We start from the raw sequence: 27,644 nt of genomic DNA on the forward strand, positions 1-27,644 counted from the left end.
ATAATAATTATTATTTGTTGTTGTTTTTGTTTGATTATTATTTTATTATTATTTTCATAATAGCGAGTATTATTTGTGTAATTGTTATTTTTTAATGTTGTTATCACTATTTTTATTATTTTTATAATAATTATTATCCTTAAAATAATTAGCATTATTATTTTTTCCTTTTCTATTATTATTGCTCTTCTTGTTATTATTATTTGACCATAATAAATATAACTTTTGTTTTAGTTATTGTTAGTAGTTATTATTTTTTATTATTTTTATAATGATTATCCTTAAAATAATTATTATTATTTTGGCCTTGTTTATTATTAATATTGTTCTTGTTATTATTACTATTTTTATAATAATAAATATTATTCATTCTTATTGCATTATCATTAGTTGTTATTATTTTTATTATAATAGTAATAATAATTAGTGTTATTAGCATTTGTTGCTGTTTTCACAAAATTTTTTATTATAAAATGAATTCAATTCAATGGAATGAATATCAATTCTAGCCTATCAGGACTGGAATCATGATTCCCCCATTCGTAGGAATTGTATTCCGATCAGAATACAATTTTGTCCTTGATTCTACAAACCAAACACAGGAATGAGATTCCATTCCTGAGATTTGATTTGATTCCAGGTTTGATTCCGCAAACCAAATGAGGGGTAAGGGTCCCAGGATTTATTCTTGTACGAAGTTTGTGCAGATGGGTGCAAATATGCAAAAATCATTCAAAGAAAAAAGAGTGCACTCTGGTTAGGTAGTGCCAAAGATTTTAAAGAGGAATTTAGAAGGAGAGTTAGTTATTATGTTAGACATAAATGTTAAGAAAAAAACAAGCAATTCTTGTGATGGGCTTGCAAAGGAAATAGGCTAGCAAAGGAAAGGAGGTATTGAACTACGAGGATTTATCAAATAACAAAAGCAATGGTCTAAGAAAGTTTGATTGTGGTGAGGGTTTACAATTAGATGAAATTAGGGAACAATATGGATATTAGAGTTGTTCAAAAATAATTGAAAAGCAAACCAAACTGAAAATTCAGTTAACCGATTTGTTTGGTTCGGTTTTGGTTCATGCTTTTTATGAATTTCGATTTTCTATTCAATTTCAATTTTTATGTACATGAACTGACGGTTACCCGAACCGAACTAATATATTTATTTATTTACGCTATATATTATTTAAATTATATATTACTATATAATAATTTATATAATATATCTTAAAGTTATAAAACAGTACGCACTAAATATTTTTTGAGTGATTAATTTATATAAATAAATTGTAAATGCACACACTAAATCAAAATCCAAGGAAAATATCCAATTTTTCTTTTAAAAAAAATAATGATTAAAATCGATTTTGAACAGATAACCAAACCGAACTGTTGGTTAACCAGACCATCGGTTAACCGAAGAATTCGGATCAGTTTCATTTCACAAAAATAACAAAACGAAACTTTTGGTTCAATTCGGTCTCTGAAGGTTCGATTCAGGTAACCGAACCATGAACACTCCTAATGGATACATTACTGAGGTTAACGACGGTTTAGGGGACTTACCATAGATACACCCAACCCCTTTACAAGGATTGGAGGGGGTCTCTTTATTTGAAAATGACGATTTGGTCAATGAGTTGCAGTGCAACAATGGTATTTTACCAACACCAATGGAGGAGATTTTAGGGAAGGATTTTGAATATCAAGATCTCATGGATAAACAGAGTTAAAGTTTTGTGATCCTAGGGGAAATGAAGTTGTCTTGATGGGTGAACAAATAGAGCTAAAAAGGATCAAAGGGACTTAGAGCTAACTTGAAGAGTTTAGTGAATTATGAAGCAAAAGGATTTAAGACGGGGTTCCTTGTTTAGTTACAAAATTTCTTTTTTTCTTTTTCTTTTTATCTTTTTATTTTTTCATTTTATTTTATTTTATTGTTTTGGGATGGACTTCTTCGCCTCTTTTGATGTAACTTCTCTTTCTCTATATAATATACCTTCTTGTATTATCGTAAAAAAAAAAAAAAAAAGGAGTAACGCAATCCCCTAGAGAACAACACACCTTTTCCACACATCCAAAGGTTTGGAAACTCTCTCCACCACCAGATCCCAAAAAACCACAAACTTAGGATTACCACCCAACAAGACAACTAGATAAGACAAGGGCCAATCCAAAACATAACAACCCACTAATGAAACCAACCCCCTAGACATGTCAAATTGACAGCCTTTGTACCACTTTTCCTAAATTGATTTTAAGCCTAGAAACCCTCAAAAACTTGGAGAAGATTCAAAATGTTCAAAGAGAAGCTCTATAATCACGAATGAAAAACATAATGTCATCTGCAAACTAAAATCCAGCCTTCTTACCAAACCCTTGTCAACTGCCCTCTCCATCAATCTCTCAAAACATAAACTACCAAAACAAACAAAAAAGGAGATAATGGATCCCCTTGTATAATGCCTCTTGACACTCTAATCCACAATTTAGGTTCTCCATTCACGATAACCGGAAAATAAAAAAATTAAAAAAAAAAAAAAAAACATGGAACCCCATCCATAACCTCCATCGCTCCCCAAACCCTTTTTTGTAGCCAACATCTTATCCAAAAAAATTCCATCTAACCCTATGCCTTTTTCAAAATCCAATTTAAAAAAAAAAAAAAATGCCCTTATAACTCTTCCTACGAGCCTCCTCCATTACCTCATTAGCAATCAGGAAGGCATCCCAATTTTCCTACACCCAACAAACATACTTTGAGCCAGAAAAAGTCACTAAACCAATAGGTCTAAAATCAGCAATCATAATAGATCTATTCCTCTTAGACACCAAAGTGATGAAAGTGGAATTAATGTTCTTGAATTAAGATCCCGTAACAATAAAATTCATTAAAAACCTTTAACAAAAAAAATCCATCCTAACCATATCCGAACAATCTTGAAAACACAGCCATATTACACCCATTTGGACCCAGAACCTTACCCCTCTCTGTGAACACAATTGTCTTCACTTCCTCCTCTTCAAAGGGTCATTCCAACTAAGTCACATGATCCCTAGAAATGGGATTGCAATCTAAAGCCTCAATCATAGGCCTACAAAATCATCCTCTGAATAAAGATTGGAAAAGAGATCAGTATCTCATTCGCAATCAAACAAGGATGAGAAATAACCTCATCTCCTCCCAAGTCCAATTCCCTAATCATGTTTTCCTCATCTTACCAATAGCCAACCTGAAAATATTTTGTAATACAATCACCTTCTTTTTCCCACTTAAATTTAGTTTTTGGCCTCCAGCTCCTCATTTCCTTAAAAATCAAATCCTCCAACTCATTCTTCAATGAAACCCATTTAGCATCCTAACTCTCCAAAAGACCAACACCTTCCCCTTTTCCGTTTAAAAATCCAACTTGACCAACATGACAGCCTTCGTAATCCTAATATTCCCAAAAACCTACTATTCCAAATCTTCGAAGTCTCCTTGAGACGTTTAAGCTTCCTCATAAACCTAAACCCAGCCCAGCCCCTCTCCAAATCCTCACTCCAAGATTCTCTAACCACAGCAGGAAAGGAATCATGATCAAGCCACACATTCTCAAACTGAATGGAAGAGGGACCCCAGTTCACCTTAGAAGATTCCAACAAGACAGGAAAATGATCAGACGCAGGTCTAGAAAAAACAATTTGCAAAGGATTAGAGAACTCATCCTCCCAATCACAACAAAATTAAAACATGTCTAACTGACTAGCAGCAGCTCTCTCCCCACCCACAGTACAAAAGAAAAGTGCAAAACAAATACTGTTAATATAAAAAAAAAAAAATTCTATTTTTTTCCAGTCTTACATGTGTACAACTTAGCTTGAAAGTATCATGACCTTTCTTTAGGTTTGGCATAACTATGAAGGCCTCCCTAACATTTCAAAATTGATATTGCAATCAACGCTGAACTGGTTGTCATTATAGATTGCCCCCCATCATTCAGTAGTTGCCACCTTTCTTGATTTCCTACTCAATGGCTAGTACCTTGAAGAAATACAATTATTTTTCATTTTTTTTAATCTTTCTTAAACAAAGGGAAAATTTACGGAGAAAAAGGGATGGTAATAAATCTTATTTTTTTCAAAATGAATAAATAAATGGCAAAACCACTTGGCACCACCAAATGTGCTTTCATAAACACAAAACACCATCAACATTTCTTCATCCCCACCAGAACCAAGCAATCATCAGCCACTACCAAAACACCCACTGTTAATACAACTGAACTGAACCTTAATATTAGAACCATTAATTCTCCCTTTAAGCCGAGTCAATTTTCTGCTAAAATCTATATAATACAACCCTTATCTACAGTTTTTTCTTCAACATCACAAGAAACCACCATCAACACCAATTCTATATCCTCAAATGAGGCCTCGACCCTCACAACACATGATTGATCCTACCATAGATAACTTACAATGGTTCCCATTACAAGAAGCATCACCATTTCAATTCCCGCAGTGAAGCACTTCAATAATACCTCCCTCTGCTCAGCTCATATGTTTGACCAAAATAAAAATATAAAATATATATATATATATATATATAGTAGAAGACAAAATGCCATGCTCCACTTTCATCAGTGAATTGCAATAATTTCGGTCATGGTTAACAATTATTGTAGGAGCATGTCATTAAATTGATCTCTAACTCGGAAAGGTAAAGGTTACCTCATCTGCACTACTTTGAACATGATGATGACATCTATTTAGGGAGAGAAAGCTAGGTTGGTAAGGGACCATTTGGTTAAGGTTTTGAATACAGTTTTCTGTCTCCAAAAATGCAGGATACACACAAAATTCACATTTGGTTAACTGTAGTCAAAAAACTGTTTTCATAAACGTATCCGAAAACACCCCTAAAAGTACAGGACGATTTTAAGTTGTTTCCGATGTTACTGGATACAGTTTTCCAGATATTTAAGAATAATAATAACAACAACAACAACAACAACAATAATAATAATAATAATAATAATAATAATAGTATTAATTACTACTATTATTATTTTATTAACATGCCACTTGGATCAACCTTAGCCAAGCGCAGTTCCTCTGTTTTCATTTCAAACAATAATTTCAAAAGTAGCTAACCAAATGTGGTTTTGAAGATAAAAATACATGATACAATCCCTTTTTTCCATTTTCAAAAACAAAAAATATGGAAACTCATTTTTGGATCCTTAGCCAGACAGGCTGATGTAGGACAAGAGGCAAGACCATGGAAAGATCCTTGTTGAATAATTCAAAAGAACTGGGTCAAGGGATTGTTGTGTTTGGTCAATAATTAATTGTATGTCTTTAGCTTAATTAGTTGAGGATTACATGTATTTGGGAGCTTTTTTGTAATATTTGTGTATTTTAGGGGTGTGCCTATAGTTTCATGCAGATTTAGGGGCATATGTGTAATTTCATGTGTTATTGGTTTTCTTATAAAAAGTGTGAGAAAGGCATATATGGGTAGATTATTGCCAAATTTAAATTGAAAGTAAACATGTGATTCCCCCTTGTATCTCCTCTCCCCTTTCTCCCCTCTTCCTTATTCTTCCCTTCTCCTCTCCTACATTACCTCATGGCTGCAGATCCTTGATGCCACCCTGCATCATGGACCCTAAGTATTTTTTTTTTTTTGGGTAAAAAAAGAAATTTTCATTAATAGATAATGAACTTAGAAGAGAGAGAATGAGATATCTCCTGAGGCGAATTGGGACACTCCAAAACTAGTCAAACAAAAATGCCCAAGAGAAAAGAGATTATCAAGTCAGCATGTTCCTCCAATCTCTTTAAAACTCCTAGAAGCTTGCCTCTCTAAAAAATCCATAACCGTCACACCGTAGTAAGGCCAAGTACTTAATTTTTTCCCAAACCAACATCTAGTTTAATTTTTTCCAGAAAATATCTAAGTATTATGTTCCATCCATAATCCCCATAATATCATGAAAAAACCACGCTTTTTCATAGAGTTGCCAGTCATATCCTTCTACCAAAGCCTACGAAGGATATATCTAAAATGTCTTCAACCAAAGGAAGACAAACCCAGCTCTCTCCCATAATGCAACAAAAAGCATATTCCATATCCTCCAAGCAAATTCACATTGCAAAAGAAGATGAGAAGTTGTTTCAAAGTTCTTGTAAGAGCGCACACATACATCGGGACAGTGAGCCTTCAAAGATCTCCTAATTTCCAACAAGTATTAGTATTTATCTTATTAAGCACAACCAACCAAGTGCAAGCCTTATTTTAGGGGAAACCTTAGCCTTCCAAATGGTAGAATAGAGTGGGAAAGAAGAGTTGGAACAAATCAAAAATTCACAATAAGATTTGCAAAAATACACTCCTCTTGTCCAATGATCAAGAATGAACATCTCTCCCCAAAGAAAGGCTGCTCCCATTCAATAAAGATAACAAAGATAACAATTCCATCTCCCTATTGAGAGGTCTCCTGAAGTGGAAATTCCAGGAAACCAAATGGCTGCTCTAGTCATCAACAAATAAAGAAATAGTTTTATTTTGCTGATGGCTTAGATGAAAAAGACGAGGGAAAGAAGTGGAAAATAGTGCGTTATACAACCAAGGGTCTTTCCAATAATGGATATGAGAATCCCCTCCCCACCTCAAGTTTTGTGTGAGGGGTGAAAAAGGATAGATCTAAGAAATGGATCTCCATGGACTCCTCGAAGAACATCTTAAATTAGCATTGGTATTCCACCCATTCTCATTCATCTCAAACTTACTTCTTATTACTTTAAGCCAAGGGGACAATTCTTCTAGAGGGAAGCACCATAGCCATTTAGCTAGAGGAGCGATATTTTTAGACACCAGCTTACCAAGACACAACCCCTTCCCCCTCCTTTTTAGATCTACAAACATAACCCAGCTCACTAGATGGTACTTGTGACTCCCCCCACAAGACCACAAAAAATGTCTCATAATCCTCTTAAACTGGCTAGAAATCCCCACCAAAATCTTAAAAACAGATAGGAAGTATAACAAGATGCTAACTAGACAAGCCTGAAACAAAATAATTCTACCCCTCTTCTCTCTTAGGGGTAGAATATGCAGCTTTAGGGTTACCCACTAAAGGAACACCTAAGTAAGTCAAAGGCCAATCTAGAATACCAAACCCCACTTCGATAGTGCACTCCCTAACACGATCGATTGGCACATTCAAAATCGCTAAACCACTCTTCCCTATATTAATTTTAAGACCAAACAACCTCTCGAAAGTATGGAGAATACCCAAGATTCTCCTAAAAGAAAGATTATGATCGTCTAAAAAAAAGATAGTGTCATCAGCAAATTGGAGATGAGAAACCACCACACCCTCTCTCACTACTTCTAAACCTGTAATCAGACCCCTCTCCATCACCCTATCCACCATCCTACTCAAAACATTTGCTACAAAGACAAACAAAAAAGGGAATAGAGGTTCTCCTTGTCTAATGCCCCTCGAAGCACCAAACCAAGATTTAGGCTCACCATTAACAATCACCAAAAAACCACGCATTAGACAAACAACCTCTCATCCAACAATGTCAATGCTCACTAAAACTCTTTCCTCCCAAAACTCCATCCAAGAAACTCCAACTCACTCTATCATAGGCTTTCTCGAAATCTAGTTTAAGAATAAAACCCCTCTTCTCATTCCTACAAATATCCCCCACCATTGGCAACTTATTTGCCTCCCTTCCAACCTCCCCCCCCCCCCCCCCCCCCCCCCCCCCCAAAAAAAAAAAAAAAGAGATTTTAGCACTAGAGATGGTATCAACAAGCACCACACTCAACCTATTGACTAAGGCTTTAGCAATAATGTACACACTAAAGACAAGAATAATAGTTCTAATATCCTCAACCTTAATAGTTCAGCAAATCATCCTTTACTATTTCTGAACAATCTTGGAAGAAAGCAATGTTAAAACCATCTAGGCCTAGAGCCTTATCCCACTCCATCCCAACACCCCCCCCCCCCCCCCCCCTCAACTTCCTCCTCAAGAAAAGGTCTCTCTAACCAAAAAATATGAGCAACAAATATAGGGTTCCAATCTAGGCCCTCTATCATCAGTCTACAATGATCCTCCTCCAAATTCCCATTAGCTAGCCTTTGAAAAAAAAAAAAAAAAAGAGTTTCAATCACCATCCTTAATTCATTTGAATTTAGTATTTTGTCCCCAACTCCTCATTTCCTAAAAAATCACCTTGTTTAGCTAATTTTTAAGAGAAACTCTTCCCATCTCCTCACTATCTGTAAGATTTAGTAAGGAGCAAATCGACTTGATTTTGGATCATTATAGTATCTAGGGGATGAGTGATTGGAAGCTAAGCATTTTGCAATGGTTAGGGATACTGTGGAAAGTGGAATAAGGGAGGTGATGGTGAAGAAAGGTTACTACACTAAGTTTTCTAGCCTAAAAGGGTTTAATTTCATATACTAGATGGCTAGATTTTGATTGTGTGTGTTCAAGAGTTTAGGGTTGGAAAGGTAACAATGGATAGAGAAGAATCTAAAGTCATGCACAATGCTAGTTTGAATTGTCCTCCAATGGCATTGGAGCATGATGAGTAGAAGTTCCATCCGTCCCAACCCTTGCCTCTCCACCTTCATGCTTTGGTTTAGATAATTTTAAAGGCCCATACTAAAAGGAGAAAAAATACCAATTTAAATAACACAAGATGACATCATTTCATTACAGCAATCAATACTAGCATTCTCTTTATTCCAAACAATAATTTTTTCTTAATTATAGATTGGAGGGGAAAATGTCATTTCACAAATGTTGGTAACCATTTACCTAACAAGACTACTAGGGGTGGTCAGTGTAATTTCAAAAATGTTTCAACTCAGTCCATGCAATAGCACCAAATCTTATCATAGGTCCATCTAATTTACCTTTAACTTAACAAACATATGAACATTTTAATCGGATGCAATTAGCAAGTTTCAGTGGTCATGACACATGATTAATGTTCAGAAGTGATGCAAGCAAATAACATATCATCGTGTATATTATTTTGCTCTGCAACTTAGAATGGACACAAAGAAAGAAGTGCAACATTCCCAAGATATCTGAAGTTGAGACACTTACGCATTCGTATAAAGCTTATAAGTGCTGAATAAGAAATAGAAGATAGAGCAGGCAAAAGAAACATTGGCAAAATTCGAAATGCCCTCGTCTTCCAGTTCAAGTCCATTGACCTTGTTGTAATGATAGCATAACCCACTGCAATAATCTATAGGAAACAACATTAAAGCCTGCATTATAAATTTCAAACAAGAAGCACCTAATGCTCAATTAGCAAAAATGGATATTCAAGACAAGATAAAAATTATTTATTTCAACCAAAAGAACACCTAATGTCATGATAGTATTCCTTTTTATTTCTAGTCTATCTTTAGAATACCTGCCAGGGAAGTAGCCAACAATGTTGAGAAGATTATTAAAAACTTTCATTGGTCCAGGGTGGGGGAGAATAAAGACTTTTTGGTTAGCTAGGAGGTTGTCTATAGGTCTAAAAAGGAGGGGCGTTTGGGTCTCGGTAAGTTGGTGTCTAAGAACATTGCTTTAACAGGTAAATGGGTGTATCAATTTCTCAAAAACAAAGCAAATAGAACCAATCCCACCAAACATGTCTCGCTATCTCTCTCTCTTTCTCTAGTTCCATCTCGCAAAACCAAACCTATTCCCCTCTCACGCCTACAGTGCCATGAAACTTCCTGGTGTAGGCTATGCTAAACCAAACAATATAGATTGAAGGAAAATCCTTCAATTTGCATTTGGACAAGGTCAAGGGGACCTCATCTTTGCTCTTGGTCGAGAACAATGTCATTCACAATACATGAATAAGGTTTTTGAAAGAAGTTGCATCATGGTTTGTTGATGGGTTGTCGGTCTTTGGTTGGATGGAAAGGAGTTTTCAGAGTATTCGTAAAGGTATCAAGCAATACTAGTTGTCGATTAGGTGGGAAAAGGTGGAAAAGTTCTTGGAGTTAGGATTGGGGTGGAAAGGTAAGAGATATCTTATGTTCATTCCTGGTAGCACAAAGGGTGACGGATGGCAAAGCTTTGTGGGTGATTTCTGCGAGCTATCAAAGGAGTTCTGAAAGGATTTTGGAGGTGTGGCTGCAAATGGCCCCTCCCTCACACATCAGATCGTGGAGTCAAGAGGTGTTAGAAGGCAATAAAGGTGAAGGCAAGGGTCGCGGATGCCAAGCTCCTTCTAGAAATCAAGGTGTGTTGATCAGAAGAGATGAGAAGGTGTTGTAGGTATGATAATGCAATTCAAACAAAGGTACCTAGGCTTTCGAAGAAAAAATTTCACAAACAAACCAAAATCGAATAAGAAGGAAGGCTAGGGTTCAGGCAAAGCCACAAGGATGCCCTTCTCCCAAAGGCAACTAGAGTTGTGTTCGATAGCGAGGCTAAGAGAGGAGTGGTCCAGGAAAAATGTTTCTTTTTTGGGACCTGGCCAATTAATTGACAAAGAACCCTTTTTTATATGAACTAGGCCATTTCTTTGAGTAGGCCCAAGGTTTGTATAATTTTGAGTTAGACTCTAATGTGGAGTCTAAAGGAAAATCTCATTCTTTGGGCTCCATACTAAAGGATAATGGCGAGAGTCAAGATGTTAGCTGGGGAAATTGAGAACCAAGTAATTCCTTTCCTGATCTCAAGAATGGGAAGGCCTAGATTTCAGTCCCTACAACTCAATAAATAAGTAGTTGGAAGGAGGATGCTATACCTTCTAATAATGAAATCCATTCCCAATCTCCAGCACTCCAAGTTTCAAATCAAGCTGAACGAATTTTGAACCATACCCAAAATATTAGTAGTTTAGAGTCAAAACTAGATCACGTTGTTAAAAACACAACTAGCCTCAAAGAGGGTTCAAAGGTGAAGGGAAAGAAGAAAAAAATCAGGAGCTGCTTTGGGAGAGATTGTTGATGTCTTTTGTCCAAATTCTAACAGATTTGAGGAAAGTAAGGTATATGCTTGTTGAAGCGCAGCTCATATAGGTGTAGAGATGAGGAAGGTGTTGGAAAATAATAAAGAAAATTCTGGTGTGACAGGGGCAAAGTTTTCAAGGAGAGTTCCTAAAGGAGAACTTAGTATAGTGGAAGAATCTCTTACGAAAGAGGAGGTTGGGTCATGGGTGTAACAATGGGACAAGGAAAAAAAAAGGTAAAGGTAATGAGATTTTTTTCTTTTGTTTTGATAATAAAAGAAAGTATATTAGATAGGGGAAAAGAAGGTACAACGTGTGGGGACAAGGAGTCCACCAAAAACAATAGAAAAGAAAGAAAGAAAAATAAAAAACAAAAAAAACAAAAATCACACCATGAAACTAGATAAAATTAACTAAGATAACCCCTTTTCAGACTCTTCCCATCATAATTTACTGAACTCTTCAAATTTCTAATTCTCTATAACCCTTCAATTTACAACTCTTGCCACCATCCAAGCAAACCTTATTTCCTCCAATATTACTGAACTTTAAATCCAACTTATCCAAAAGACCTTGAGTTTCTAAATCCTCCTTGTGAATTTCCTCCACACAAGTAAGCAATATTCCATCCCTACGCTGTGAATTGTTGACCTAACCATCATTTTCTAAAATAGACACTCCCTCCAAACATTCCAATGGGGCAAGATGAACATAAGATAACCCCCTAGGCATACCCATATTGTTTCTAAATCTAATCTAGCAATAACCCCACCATAGTTAAATTCACTCAAACCATCATTTTTTGAATCCGAAATATCCCCTATTTCTTAACCTCCTTTTCTTTCCTTTCCCCAATGCTGCACCTGACCTCCTTCTTTGTAAGAGAGTCTTCCAATATGCTAAGTTTTCCTCTAAAGTCTCTCCTTAAATGCTTTGTCTTTGTTGCACCAGGACTTTCTCTCTTCTCATAAAACAACTTCCTTATCTCGGCACCCATACTAACTAACTTCCGGTGCATATACACCTTACTATCCTCAAATCTATCAAAATTTAAACATAAGATATCATCAATCTCCCTAATAATTGCTCCTAGATTTTTACATCTTACCTCCCCATTTTTTGAACACTCTTCCAGCCTTGTTACATTTTTAATACCATAGTTTAATTCTAGCTCCGAACTATTAACAATCTGGGTATGTACCAGAGTTTGATCAACCCAACTTGAAGTTTGGAGTGCTGGACTCTGAACGTGAAGTTTAACCTCCTTCCTATTTCTCATTTCCTAAGCTCTAAGGACTGAAATCTGGTCCTTCCCGTCCTTGAAATCCAGCTCTGACTAGACTGATTCCCCGTTTCCTTACCGGACATCCTAACCTTTGCCATTTACCTTGTTGGCCTAACAAGGCTTACAATTCTTATTTTGATGATAACAAATCATGATGTGTTTAATATGGTTTAAGTGAAACTTTTTCAGGAAAAAGGCAAAGCTTAAAGGTAGTGACAAAGCTCAAAAGGATGATAAAGTTTATGGATAAAAAAAAAAGATCTTGAAGAGCATGAGGATTAAAGACAACTTCATGAAAGCTCAAAGAAAAGATCAGAAACTCAAAGATGATGGAAGAACAAGGACTTACTTGAAGATCAAAGGAATAAAGTTTTAAGGATGTTTGAATGTAAGTACTTCAAGTTAATTTCAAGTATAAACTGAATTGAAGCTCTCATAAAATCAAAAGAAACTTAGAAATATAATTTTAGAAAAACCCTAGACTATGTTTTTCAAATCAAAGAAAAGAAGGGTTTTTAAAAGAAAAGTTTTTTAAGAATGGCCAGACGACTGCCTTCATGTGGCAGGCGACTGCCCAAATTAAATGAAAAATTTTCAAAGAGGCAGTAGTGTGCCAGGTGACTACTTGAACATAGCCAGGCGCCTGGGTGGTCATGCCAGGCGACTGCCAGTGTTCCATGTTGTAAGTTTCTTCTATGACAGGCCACTGCCACTCAAACGTTAGCTTAAAAACTTCCACTGGGAAGATTTTTTAAATGGATTTTTTGGCACTATTATTTTGAAAAACTTGGGAATTACTTCAAGGAAACTTGGGTGATAAGGAATTACTCTTAAACTTCTATAAATAGCCCCAAACTTCAAAGATTTTAAATACCAAGAAATTTCCAGCAATCAAAGTTCTCTAAAAAGCTCTCAAACTCTCTTGTATTCATTCAACTTCAAATACTGAATTGCTGCTGATTCAAACTCCGAAGTAAAGCCTTCAAAGTCTGAATCTTTCAATATTTGGAAGATATTTGGTGATCTAAAATCAGTATTGAGCTTCAATCCTTTTATATTTGATTTACTTTGAAGTATACTTGTGCTGAATGTTGTACTAACCTACTCTGCTGTGAGAGTATATTCTTGTACACAAACTCTTCTCTATCTTGGTTCTTGTTTATAGACGATTAAAGGTTGTAGAATCGATGGACCAAACGAGGGAATATCGTTTGGAGAGGCAGGCTCTAGTCTAACGGAAGGAGTGGTTGTAATCAGTATTATTCCACCCATCAACGGAACTAAACTAGTGAATCCTTTGGTGGTTTGCCAAAGGCAAGGACGTAGGCTGGGTATAAGCCAAACCTCATAAAACCTTGTGTCTCTCTTCTCTTCCTTACTCTTTATTTTTCAGCAGTACTTACAACCTGCGTGTATGCTTTAAATTGTTAATTCTGAGTGTATGGTTGTTAAATAGACCGGAGGATAATTTGTTTTGGCTTGATCAGCATTGATTGCGGAAACCGAAAGGGACTACGTTGGTTGATCATCCTAAACTTATTAATCTGAAAGTTTGTTTAAAAGTTAAACGCTAAGAAGAATTGTGAGTTTGGAATAAACACAGGGCTTACATAAATTCAGCGTGCTTTACAATTTAATACAGGGCTATTGATACAAAGATCAAGATTTTGATTATCTTGTTGATTGGTTGTGGTTGAATTGATTTTGTATTTACTTGTTGTGATTATTGAAAAACAAAGTTTTAAAATGGAAATATTTTTAAAAATCCAATTCACCCCACCTCTTGAGAAGCTTTCCTAATTTCATACCTTTTGAGTAGAACGCAAGGAATGAGGACCTCCCCTAGACTCCTTTTTAGAGCCCAATTTAGGTAAACCTAAGTCTTGGGCTTGCTCAAGTAAATGGCCCAGTTTTATATAAAAAGAAATACCCTTCTTATCAATTAGTTGGGCCAAGTCCAAAACAAAAATCATACCTCCCAGCCCACATCTCTTCACTTCCTCCCCCCTGAATACAGCCCTGGCAGCCTCTGAAATGAACGACTCCTGCGTCGGAACCCTAGCTACCTACAACTAGCTGACGAAGATTGCAATTTTAGAGGTTGCTGATTGTTTGATGACTGGTTGGCTACGGTTGGTTCCAACAGATTAACGGCGACTGCTACTAACTTCAGAAGCTTAGCCTTGTTCATCTGACCTACACCGCCACAACTACAGCACCTATCCTCCTTAACGGCTGCCATAACTCGATCCGCAAAAAGGGCTTGACTATGGTGGGAGTAGTTGTTGGATGAGATTCGAGAACAATATGGTTACTGTTAGATTACCGCTTTACTATGAGCCAACAATGTATATCAAGCTTTAACACTACCCCGCACGTGCAGCCCAACAGCACGTGTAGAGATAAACGCACGATAAATAACACCCACGATTGGGAACACAATAATTTTTTAAAATACCACACAGTAAACGCAGGCAACAAGACTAGAACCCAAGACCTCCTCGCAACCAACTCTGATACCATGTTAGATAACCACTTTACCTAAAAGCTTAAGCTGTTAGGTTGTGGGCTAACAATGAATATCAAGCTTTAACAATTACATTTCTGATTCTTACGACGAAGTAGGGGATTTATCTTATACTTACCCTCCCCCATGGTCTATTTTGATATTGATGGTTTGATTAACAATTTACAATATAGGGATGGAATTTTGCCTACTCCTGTGGAGGAAATTCCTAAAGATTTAGAAGCTCAAAATATTTTGGATAAAATGGATTTGAAGTTGACTAATAATAGAGGAAATGAAGTGCGCTTGAATGGTGGCAAAAGTCGAAAGATGAAGGGACCAAAGGGAATTAGCAAATTTAAAGAGCTCGATAAATTATGATGGAAAAGGGTTTCAAAAGGGGTTTCCTTGATTAATTTTTTTTAGTTTCATGTTGTGATCTTGTATTTTTTTTTTTTTTCTTTTTCCCTTTTTCCATAGATATTTGGTGGACTCTTTGAACACACACATTGTACCTTCCATTTTCTCTATCTTAATATACCTTCTTTTATTATTAGAAAAATAATTATAACAATCTCGTAGACAAGTCTTTCCTTTCGCAAGAAGTTATTAAGAGTAAATTTGGCTTGCATGATAATGGGTAAGATACTAATTTCGGTTTGAGATATTCTTGTGATAGTCCTCGAAAGGGTATTTCACAGTTATATCCTCTTTTTACTCCCTATAGAAATTATATTGTGCTGGGTTCAATTTTAGTAAAACTTTTATTTGGGGGGGGGGGGGGGGGTGTGTTTTCTTTGCTTTGTTCATCTTTCCCCTGTTTATTTAGATTATCCTCTTTGCACAATGAACCAATTTCTTCTTTCTTTATTTCTAATGGGGCTGGTTTCTATTGGGATTTCCATCTTCATAGGGCTCTTAATGTGAGGGATGTTTTGGAGCTTGCCTCCTCATAAAGTTTGTGGTTCCCAAGGGAGAGACCATCATTCTTGGATTCTAGATTCTTCTGGGGAGTATTCCTATAACTCTTTTTGTGAGCATTTAACCAATAAAAGCTTGTCTTTCCTACTTCATAGATCCATTTGGAAGGCTAAGGGGCCGTTACGTATCACTGTCAAAAATTATAGAAATGAAAATAAAAAACGACAACCAAAAACCAGTAACTTGTTTGGTTAACATTTAGAAAACTAATACAAATTAAAATTTTAATTAAAAAATGCTCATTTTCATCTTTAAATCAAATAATATTATAAAAATTAATAAAAACGCAAATAATACGCATTAAAAAATACTATAATAAAATTTATTATAATTATTTTACTTAATTGATATACTTTCAAATTTTACTTTACAATCAAAATTTTATTTGACATGACAATTGAAAAATAGTAAAAAATATTTTGTATTTAGGTTTATTATTATTTTTTAGAAATTTATGTATATTTTAGTTTAATTATATTTAATTCATATGACCATTTTATTTTTATTTTTATTTAAAAGTGTATAAAATGAACGATTTAATCCAAAAAAAACTAATTTTAAATATTCAAATTTATAACAACGGGTTCCCAAAATAACTAAAAACTATAAAATTTGATTTTTAGCTTTTTTGCAAACAGCTGAAAACCAGCAACAGAAACTAACATCATAAGGGTCTGTTTGATATCGTTGATGTTTCCTGTTTTCTGTTTCTATTTTTCCACAGTGAAAAAATATATTATAAAAACAAGTTTGTTTTTGTTGGCAGTTTTTTGTTTCTATTGCCAGTTTTTTCAATAGACTGCCAAAAAACTAAAAACAAGATTTTATGGTTCTCAGTTGTTTTGGCAACATGTTGCCAGAAATTTTAATATCCAGAAATAGTTTTATTAGATTAAATTATTAATTTTATACACTTTTAAATTAAAATCAAAAGTAAATGATCATAAGAAATGAAATATAATTAAAATAAAAATATACATAAATTTTAAAAAATAATAAAAAAACCAATTACAAAATACTTTTCAATTTTCAGTTATCATAACCAATAAAATTTTTATTGTTTTAATTAAGTTTTTAATTTGTATTAGTTTTATAAATGTTAACCAAACAAGTTCCTGGTTTCTAGTTTTCAGTTTTTGTTTCTGGGTTTTGGTTTTCGTTTCTCTAATTTTTAACAGTGATACCAAACAGCCTTTAAATAAACGCATTTTTATAATTTGTTTCTTCATTGTGCAGAAACAGAAACAGAAAATAGAAAACAATAATGATACCAAATAGGCACTAAAGTCCCCTCTAAAATTGAGGCTTTTATTTGGTTGATATTCTTAATAGAGTTAGCACAAACAATTTGTTGCATAGTAGGAGGCCTTCTAAGGCTTTATCATCGGATGTTTGTTCTCTTTGATTTCAAAATTCAGAATCTGCTTGTGTTCAGTGAACTATGATGGGAGGGGATTAAAGAGGGGATTTCTTGGCCAATCATAGCAGATACTAGTTTTGTTTTTTTTTTTTTTTTTTTTTTTTTTTTTTTTTTAAGTATCTCTTTTATTTTTTGAGGATTTAGTATCCTCGCTATGATTGTACATTCTTTATCCAAATACATTTTCTTTTATTATTAAAAAAAATTAAGAATCTACTTCTCACCTTTTCATGCATTGCTCCTTTTCTTGGAGGGTGTTCAACAACCTTTTTTGGTTTATTTGGAGAGAATTGGCTGTGTCCAGAGTAGGTGGAAAATTTGTTGGCTATCCATTTTTCAGGTCCTGGAAGGGGTAAGGATGCTCCAGCCTTGTGCAGATGTGCAATTTTTGTAGTCTTGCACGGGATTTGGTTGGAGCAGAATGCTGCTATTATTGCGGGGAGGAAGAAGTCTTCTGTTATGCTTTGGGATAGGATTCAGTATTTGGCCTCTTTGTGGATTTTTGCAGCTGGGTGTTTCAAAGGGTTTTCGTTTTCAGATTTACAGGACTGGTTGGCTGTACTGTTTTGATTTATTTTTATTTTGTTTTGAATTTTTTAAGGAGGATAACTTATGCTCCTTGTCCTACTTATTCTTAATAAAAATCTTCTTTTTCCCAAAAAAAAAAATTTAAATTAAAAAATAAAAACAAAGTTTCTTCATCACATATGAATGTAGGAACAGAGAAAAATCAAGAGAGAAGCGTACCAAACAAGCTGTTGAGGAGATCAAGGATAGTTAAGCATAGCAAGCAACGTTATCTGCTTTCTTTACATTAATTAATCTGTTAATTCAGTTAAAAAATGTACAATAAAATTTTCTCTATTTCATTATCAATCTGGTATATACTTGACCTGGACCAAATACCAATATTTGCCACCCTAGATAACCATAAGTTGTCATTTATTTGATTTAATCGTCAAATCCAATTAAATCTTCAATCATTTTCCAAGTATCTTGAGAAGGGAAAGTAAACACACAGAAGATGCACCCCTAACCACAGTTCAGAGAAGCACTTGCAATAGTAAAGGTAATTCTTGAGCCCAGACAGTGGCAACAACTTTATAGGCAAACCCAACTATAGCACATCGCAATTGAGCTCGTCTTTAAAGTACTCCGAATTACATGAACTTAAAGTAGAACTGGTTATTGGAGGTTGGTGCACAAGGAAAAAGTAGTCAATTTATATAGAAAAAAGATTCTTACATTTGTAAACATCCAAAGACGCTGCAGAAGGAGTAACAACTCTGATTACGTCGAAAAGAATCCTGGAGCTTACCTCAAAAATCACAGAGAATATTATAAGATGCCTTGCCATTCTTCTCGACCTTAGAGATCTCGTGTTCATTCTGGCTAGGACAGAGGCTTCTTCCTTGGAAATGTGTTGCAGTCTCTTCTCAAAATCATTGTTACGTATTCTGAAAAGTCCATTCCAAATTCGAGAGATTATTCCTTTCCCTTTTGTCTTTGCAGTTCGAGTTTCTTTTCTTTCAGCATTTGTAGCAGCTGAAGATTCCATAAAAGCCTGTTCGTTACTAGTTTCATTGGCCATTTCTACCTGCCGGTCAATCAACAATCAGATCCATGGCTATGCCAGAACTTTTTTAAAATTCAAGAACAACACAAGCCAAAGCACTAGAGATATAGGGGGTCAGCAGGTTCACCAATTCACATATAAACCAACAATTCCTGAAAGTTCAACAATTAAACAATCAGAAAGAAACCAAAAAGAGATAGATACATCCACCCACATACAGGAAAGAGAGGGGGGATCGAGCACGACCAATAGGATCCTACCCTCTGCAGATCTCCTTCCTGCTCCAAGCGAGAACTAGGTTTCCCTATTTTTGATAGAGAAAAAAAAACAGATTTCACTCAAAAAGAAAGAATTTACAAGAGGGAGCATAAGAAAACCTCCTCGGGGAAAAAAAAAATAGAACGAAGAAGAAAAAATTACAACCAAAATAACACATCCATCCAGTCACACTGTAGATCCCCTTTAAAACAAGCAGCAGCAAAAGCCCAGACTGAAGGCATATACTGAATTCTATCCCAGAACATACACCAAGTCATTTTTTCATTCCCATAAAGATAAGCATTCTGTTCCAACCAAATACCCCGCAAAACAGCAGGAAAAACCACTCCTCCCCAAAGCTAAACCATCTCTACTCTTACCAAATCCTGAAAAGGAAACTGTACAAAACCAGCTCTCTCTCTCAAACAAAAAAAAAAATGAACATATTTACCCTTCATGAAAAACAACAATACATGAAAAAATTAGTAGTAGATTCTAAAATGTTGAAACAAAGAGTACACACATCTGGAGAAAAGACCTTACAAGACCTCCTACTCTGCAACATCATGTTAGTGTTAGCCCTATTTAGAGCAGCCTAACAAATAAAAGACTTCATCTTAACGGTAACTTCCATCTTCCAGAAGCTATAATGAAGCATACTTTCACAAATCAAATGCTAACAGAACGAAAAACAAGAATAATCCTTCACTAAATCTAGAACCCAAGACCAATCGTCCTTCTTATTGGGAGGACAGAAACCTTCCAAAAAAACACAATAAAGAAGAGAATTTCTCCACCTCCTATTGTTAAGAGACCTATGAAAATAGAGATTGCAAAAGCATCTACAGAAGGTGAAAGTGTTTGTCACGCTGAAGGAGAAATAGAAGTGCTCTTTCGCTCAATGGAGCATAAAATTCCTTGGTCATGTGATTGAGTAAGGTCATATCATAATGGACATGGAGAAGGTAAGAGCTATTCAAGACTGGAAGATCCCAACGACAGTGAAGGAGCTGCATTCCTTTTTTGGACTTGCCAACTACTATCCGAAGTTCGTGGAGGAGTATTTGAGAACTACCCCTTTACCAGAACTACTGAAGAAGGGTCAAGAGTGAAACTAGATAGAGAAATGACACGGAGCCTCCAACAACTTGAAGGATTCCATGATGAGAAATCCGACAGTTGCTCTTACGAACATCATAAAACCCTTCAAGGTTCAGACAAATGCATCAGACAACTAGTTTTGTTACAAAAGGGACATCCTATTGCATATGAGGGCAATAAGCTTAGTGAAGCTAAATGGAGCTATGCAGTCAAGGAGATGCTAGATGTGATTCATTGTCTTTGCATGTGGCGACATTACCTAACTTGGGCCGAAATTCATAGTGAAAATAGATAACTCAGCTATCAGTCACTTCTGTACATAGTCAAAGTTATCACCCAAGCAACGTCATTGGCAAGAATTTCTGGCAGAGCTTGATATCTCATTTATAAGGTAAGGCAAATCAACCAAGTTGCAGATGTAGTGAGCAGGAAGGCCGAGCTGACCGCCTCATAGATGGTAACTCATTTGACGATAAGTACAATTACCACAACGATACGAGAGTGTATCAAGGAGAACTAGGTCAAAACCTCATAAAGTTGACAGAAGAGGGCAAAGCGCATCAATTCTAGGTGGAAGACGAATTGTTGATAACCGACTCTTTGTTCCATGAGTTGGAGATCTGAGGAAGACACTACAAAGAGTGTCATCACATCATGTGGGCAAGACATCCAAGATGGCATTGCACTTTGGCATTGTTGAAGTAAAGGTATTAATGGGTACTAATGGCCGCACATGCGTGATGATGTAGTCAATTATATTCAAGTTTGTCTCACTTGCCAACAAGACAAGGTGGAGCAAAATAAATCGCAGGGCTACTGGAGCCCCTACCAGTACCAACCAAACCGTGGGAGAGTGTCTCACTAACTTCATCACTAACCTATGGAGAGTGGTTGAGGCAGGGTCTATACTTGTGGTCTAGACAGGTTTTCGAAGTATGGAACCTTCATACTGCACCAAAATATTGTTCGACAAAGGAGATGACACAATTTTTTTTTAAATATTGTAAAAGATTGGGGTGTTCCCCAAGACATAATCAATGACCGAGACTTAAGATTCATGGGAAACTTCTGGACAAAAATTTTTAGAATCCTCGATTCATAACTTAAAATCTCTTCAAGTTATCACCTGCAAACCAATAGACGGATGAAGAGATTTAACGAGCTACTAGAAGATTACTTGCGCCGTTTCGTCAACGCCAACTAAAAGAATTGGGTGCAACTACTCGATGTGGCTCAGTTCTGTTTCAACGCCCAAAAGAGCTCAACAATCAACAAGAGTCCTTTTAAGCTTGCTATAAGCTAGTAACCGTTATTACCTCACACAATGGACAAGATGCACAAAGGAAAAAGTCCTAGAGCATACATCTTCATCAAAGAATGGAGACAGAATGCAAAGATTGCTCAAGCCTACCTAGAGAAAGCTTCCAAATGGATGAAGAAGTGGGCAGATAAAGGGAGAAGACCGTTGCACTTCAACGTGAGTGACTAGGTGCTTGTTAATCTCAATTCTAAATAGACTAGGTCATTACGAGGTCGAGATAAGAAACTACTTCGCAAACCTGAAAAACTAGTCCCCATCTTGGATAAATTCGAGAAGGCCTCTTACGAAGTTGATCCTCCAACTTGGATAAAAGTGCATTTTGTGTTTCACATCAGTTGCCTCAAGCCATTCAATGCCAACACTAAAGATCTAAGCAAAAGTTAGTCAACTAGAGCACCAGTGAAGACAACACAACCTGACAGAAGAAAATTTGAAGTCATCCTTGTAAACAGAGATTTCACATCATCAAATAAGAAATAGCACAAGTTCTTAGTGAAACAGAAAGGCCTTGGAAACAAAGAAATTAGTTGGATTTCTACGAAAGACATTCAACCACTCATGGACAAAGTTGAAGAGTACCAATGTCAAAGTCTATTCAAGACATCAATCGCATAAGTGGGGTAGTGTCACGAGCCAAGCTTATTCAAGGCTTGCCTGTCACTGCTTATCCTGTGTGCGTGAGATGGGATACCATCATGTAAATACTAGTATAGGTTTATTTCTTTAAGGCTATTTTTGTCCTAGTGTAAAAATGGAAGTATGACTCCTCTAACATTTTAATGTTTCCTAGTGCAAGAGCTCGAATAGTATAAAAAACTATTTAGGGGAGGGTGAGTGTTCATCAATCTTGTAAAACTCACTAGTCATTGCAATAGTGTTTAGTCTACTTGCTTCCCTCGCTAGACACATGTTGTGGATGGAGGCGTTGCTTCATGAAGTACGTTGCTTCAATGTTTACAACTGCTTGCCATTTATTTTCATCAATTGCCTATTGCTTCCACTTACATTTCATTCAACTGCTATGAAGATAAACTATGGTAAACTTTGGTTGACTGTTTAAGCAAGAGTGTTCTAACTAGTATCACACGACCCTTCACAAGGTGTGAAATACTCAGCCTATGGCATAGGATGCCACATCGCGCATCACTTTGGGGCTACAACCTAGCCCACCCTAGCCCATTTCTCGTACAATTGGGCGGTATAAGTACAACACATCACTCCTAAGAGATGTCCCTACACATAATGATAAGAATGCATAGAGGTCTAACAAGTTTTACAATGGCTATCAACTACCTAACACAACCCTCCTCCTTAAATAGGGTTTGGGACCAATTGTATATGAAAAGGTTTGGGATATTGTGTGCATCATAACTGGAGATAATCAAAGTACAAAGTTGAATATGAAAAATCAATATAGTCTAGAAGATGTTGGCTCGTTTCCAATCTTCTTTTTATTGAATTTTATGGGAAGAGAGGATATGTCGAAGAACTTTTTGCATTGTCATTGTCATCAAAATCATTTACAGACTTTTGTCTCAGCTTCAATTACTTGGATGGCATTATCATAATCTTCTTTTTCTACACAAGTCATGACTTGGTTAGGAGTTAGGACATTGTGTAGCTAGATGCCCAAGAAGGTTAGACCTTAGAAGCTTTTTCGAAATGCTTAGGTATCCTCGTTCTAATTGGCAACCTGTGCTACAGCCCCATCAAATATTCTACTCCAAAGTATAAGCCCAATCATCAAATTCATTAGGAGACCTATCACCATAAAATCTAAAAACTTATAGTTTAATTCCCTTATTAAAATCATCATTTCAGCCTTCACACAACTCAAAAGTATGCGGAGCAACATTAGCTATACCACTTTCCTATTTGGAAATAAAATCTATGGGCCCTTACCTTAGGTTGCAAGTTCTTGTTCAAACCATTAGTAATAGTTTACGAGGCATTCTCCATATTTCGTACCCTACCAAACAACAATTCCAATTTTTAGACAACTCAACATTAGTCACCATGCTACAAATTATATACATATGTATATACACACACACATTTATATATATACTTCAATTATTTCACGAAGGACCTATATATACTTCAATTATTTCACTAAGAACCTTCAACACAATATGCCAACAATTCTCAATTTACTCATTTAAAACCACTAATTTGACTCCCAACATCTCAAGAACTGTCCTCAATTCTCCTTTAATCTCGAGTATCATGCAAAAATTAAAGAATCGCACTTAGAAAAAACACCGAATGCAGCAATGGAATTTGATTCTGGCTATTGATAGTGACAATTGACTCTCCATAACGCTAATGGTACATTGGCAGTCCAATGAATAGCAATTCAGATCAAAACATTGCACATAAATGCAAAATATCAAGTCTAGAATCAAATTATGCCAATCTTGAATTTGCAAAAGGTTCTATATTTGTTTTACTCAAGTGTCGTCAACGTGTGGGGTGCATGCACTATTGTAATGATCCTAAACCCAACCCCAGTGAGGTATTGTTTGCTTTGACCCACTTTCCTCATTGGTTTGTCCTATAAAAGGTGCCTCACTTAGTTGGAACCTAAGCCCTCCTTATAAGCCCAAGATCCCCCTAGTACACATTTGATGTGGGACCGTGACAAGCTCTCCCATCCAATCTCTGACATCCTCATCAGCATGATTTCCCTAGTATACATCCAATGTGAGACCATGACAAGCTCTTCCGTCTGATTTTTTATGTCCTCGTTGCTCTCTCATCAGATCTCTAACGTCCTTGTCAAAGTGGCTTACACCTCTGTGTAGAATAGTACCCCCATGACATATTCACTGACATGATAGTACACTCAAGGTGGCTCTGACACCAAATGTAACGGTCTTGGGCCCAACTCCGATGAGATATTGTCCACTTTGGTCCACTGGCCTCATGGGTTTATCCTATAAAAGGCACCTCACTTAATTGAAACCCAAGACCTCCTTATAAGCTCAAAATCTCCCTCGTACACATCCGATGTGGAACCATGACAAGCTCTCCTGTCCAATCTCTAACGTCCTCGTTAACGTAATTTTTCCAATACATATCCGATGTGAAACCATGACAACTGCCAAGGGTGTCCAATGATGGAAATTCAGCAAGTGCTAGATCAAGGGCTAGTGAGTCAAGTGAAGGTGGCAGTGTAAGAGAAAGTACTAAGGAATGAGGGATTTTGGGGATTAGCTAGGAAATTTTCAGTTGGCACATAGGGCCTAATCATTGGACTCTGTGTTTTAAAGGCATTATTGAGGTGCGCCTTGAGGCGATATAGGCCTAAAACGCCCTAAGGTGCAAGTGGAAATGCATAATTCCAAAAAGGTGTACGCCTCATATGAGAAGGCGTACGCCTCAGATGTAAAGGCTCGCATTTTTATGCCTCAAATGTCAAGGCGTACGCCTTTTGGGCTTCTTGCTATAAAACATAAATTAAAAAAGACAGAACCCCGAATGCATCTAAAACCCTTTCCTCCCTCTCTCCCACGAAGCTTCTTCTCTTCTACTCTCTGACTGAAGCCTCCACCAAGTCTTCTCCTTGATGATAGCCTATGCACTCTCTTTGAAGCCTCCAATCTTCTCCTTTGTTGACAATTCCTCTCGAGGAAGCCTCCAATCTTCTCCTCTCTCGACGATTCCTCTCGACGAAGCTTCAGATCTCTTGATGAAGCCTCCAATCTTCTCTGACAAGTTGACGAAGCTTTTGTAGCTTTCCTCCAACTCCTTCTCCCTCTCCGATGAGTCGACGAAGCTTCCGTAGCTTTTCTCCAGCTCCTTCTCCCTCTCTGACAATTCCTCCAAGCTTTTCATCTCTCTCCGCCGAGTCGTGGACCCTTCCAATTTGATCTGCCTCTTAACTTTGTTCATTTAGTTTATATTCTTAGAAATTAGTGGATGATGCTTTAATTTGGCTTTTTCTATTCTTTTGGCAACGTGGCTCATGCTTAATTTTTAACATGTATTATTTGTGTTTGTTATCTAAAATTGGCTTATATGATATTTAAAAATGATGTTTTTATTTTTTTTTTCTCCATTATTCTAAATGTTTTCTCCTTTTTTTACTATATATAAATTTATTTTATTTATTAATTACTTAAAAATATATATAGTCCCAAAATGCTTACGCCTCATCGCCTTGAGGTTTACGCCTCACCTCAAGGAGGGTAAAATGCCTCGCCTTAAGCCTTCGCCTTTTAAAACATTAATTGGACTAAAGAGAACTTTGGAGGGAGGCTATTCGAATGTGTATGTTTCTGACAATAGTGGTGATGTTGTGAAATGACTCTTGGAAAGCGGCTCTAACTCCTCTCTTTCTTTGGTAATTATAGACTATAGGAAGGAAAAGGGAAGAAGAAAAAGGAGAAAAGGAAGAAGATTAAGATGAAGAAGAAAAATTGGTTCAAGAATTCCATGGAAATTTCTCGAATTTTATCGAAATAGAGGAAGAAACAAGGTGGAAATGAGGTATTGAAAATGGAAGAATGGTGATCGCAAATGGGCTTAGATATCAAATGATGTACTAGTAGCATCAAGGAATTACAACCGAGAGAGAGAGAGAGAGAGAGAGAGTCAGAGAGAGAAGAGAAGGGTAATGAACAAAACAGCATTAAGATACTGCCTTAAGGAGAATAGGGAGAGAAAATGGGAGAAAGAAGAAGATAAAGTGGGGAGAAAAAAGCTCACATGTTCAATTAAACGCCCTATTTATAAGAAAACCTAAATTACAAAAAAAACACACATAAACCCCTAAAGACACATAATTACAAAAGAAACTCTAAAAAACATGTATATTACAAACAAAAGCCCATATACAAAACTCCTATGAATCAAGTAAACACGTTTGGGTTTAGGACTCAACAATCCCTTGACCTATTGTTTGAAATTGGTTCCCAAATTAGTTCAAAATGGCTCATCCAAATACCCATTTCCCGTCCTAAATCACATCTCCATGTGGATTCAAGGATGTCAAGTAAAAACAGTGATTAAACAACTCATTACGTTGAAGTAGGCGCTAAGTTATAAAATGGCCCGCATACCGACTTACTGTTGCTTGAACATCACATTATTTCAGATGACAAATGATCCTAGAATCAAGACTATTTGCAGCCAAATTTTCATTTCATCAGTTCAACTTACAAAATTACTCCAAAAAATTAAAACAGGCGGTTCATGTTATCGATTGGAACGTGATTACCAGAACGAGTAGAGTTGGGGAAGGCAAAACTAGAAAATAATATTGGACAGTACTTTTCAATAGAGAAATGAAAACCAGACGGGAATGAACTACGAGGTGGAGCTTGAAATTACACAATAGAACAAAACTGAGATTTGATGAAAATAATGCAAATTACAAAATCAAGAATAGCAGAGGGACTCACCGATCGAAAGAAGGAAAAAAGAAAGAAAAAGAAGACCAAGAATCTGCTGTAGGGGAGCGAAGATCTAGAGGAAGCCGGATTTGCAGGCAAGATCCACGTGCATTGAGCCGAGGTATAGAAAAGAAGGCATGGACGATCAGTATCGGGATTTCCAAGGGATACGATTTGTAATTGTTGAAATCGTACGGGGATGTTTTTGGAAAAATAAAATAAAATAAAACAATTCTGGGGGCAGGGGGAATTCCGACGAGTTTTTTCCCGTTTTAACTTTTTTTAAAAAAAATATATAAAATAATACCTCATTCTGGGAAGTATTTCTCAGAATGACTCTGACGTAATCTCGCTAGTTCAAGTAGCGATTTTTAACCAAATCTCGCTACTCCAAGTAGCGAGATTTAATTGGGACAAGCAACACTCCGGCAGCCACGTTTGGACGCATGTAACTGTCTGCGAACCAGAATTTGACGCGTGGCAAATCTCGCTACTTGGAGTAGCGAGATTTAATTGGGACAAGCAACACTCCGTCAGCCACGTTTGGACGCGTGTAACTGTCTGTGAACCAGAATTTGACGCGTGGCAAATCTCGCTACACGAACTAGCGAGATTTGGATCTGATAATTAATGCTCTGTCAACCCCTTTTGAATTACCTCCAGCCGGATTTCGACGCGTGGCAAATCTCGCTACTTGGAGTAGCGAGATTTGCTTCGGATTAACTTGGCCAGTTCTTTCTTCCTCCTTTCATGCGCGAACAGACCGTTGCAGAGCCGAGCAGTGACCGTTGGAGGAAGAAAGCCGAGCAGGTGACCGTT

General features: G+C 36.4%; 1 protein-coding gene across 3 annotated transcripts in view; it reads right to left on the reverse strand.

The window, feature by feature from the left end:
• Positions 1 to 27,017, reverse strand: part of LOC131160381 (uncharacterized protein At2g24330-like) — a 42,559-nt gene extending 15,542 nt beyond the window's left edge. The window contains exons 1-5 of one of the 3 annotated variants that reach the window (XM_058116014.1): positions 26,835 to 26,956; positions 19,010 to 19,053; positions 18,877 to 18,901; positions 18,492 to 18,770; positions 9,124 to 9,268 (exon numbers count right to left, since the gene is read on the reverse strand). In XM_058116014.1, coding sequence (XP_057971997.1) covers positions 9,124 to 9,268; positions 18,492 to 18,764 — 418 coding nt within the window. In that variant the 5' untranslated portion in view covers positions 18,765 to 18,770; positions 18,877 to 18,901; positions 19,010 to 19,053; positions 26,835 to 26,956. Of the gene's footprint in view, positions 1 to 9,123; positions 9,269 to 18,491; positions 18,771 to 18,876; positions 18,902 to 18,967; positions 19,054 to 26,834 lie in introns of all 3 variants that reach the window. The other 2 variants (XM_058116015.1, XM_058116013.1) reach the window with 2 other exon arrangements.
• Positions 27,018 to 27,644: the final 627 nt, after the last annotated feature.

The sequence above is a fragment of the Malania oleifera genome, chromosome 7 (assembly GCF_029873635.1).
Source record: "Malania oleifera isolate guangnan ecotype guangnan chromosome 7, ASM2987363v1, whole genome shotgun sequence".
Taxonomy (NCBI): domain Eukaryota; kingdom Viridiplantae; phylum Streptophyta; class Magnoliopsida; order Santalales; family Ximeniaceae; genus Malania; species Malania oleifera.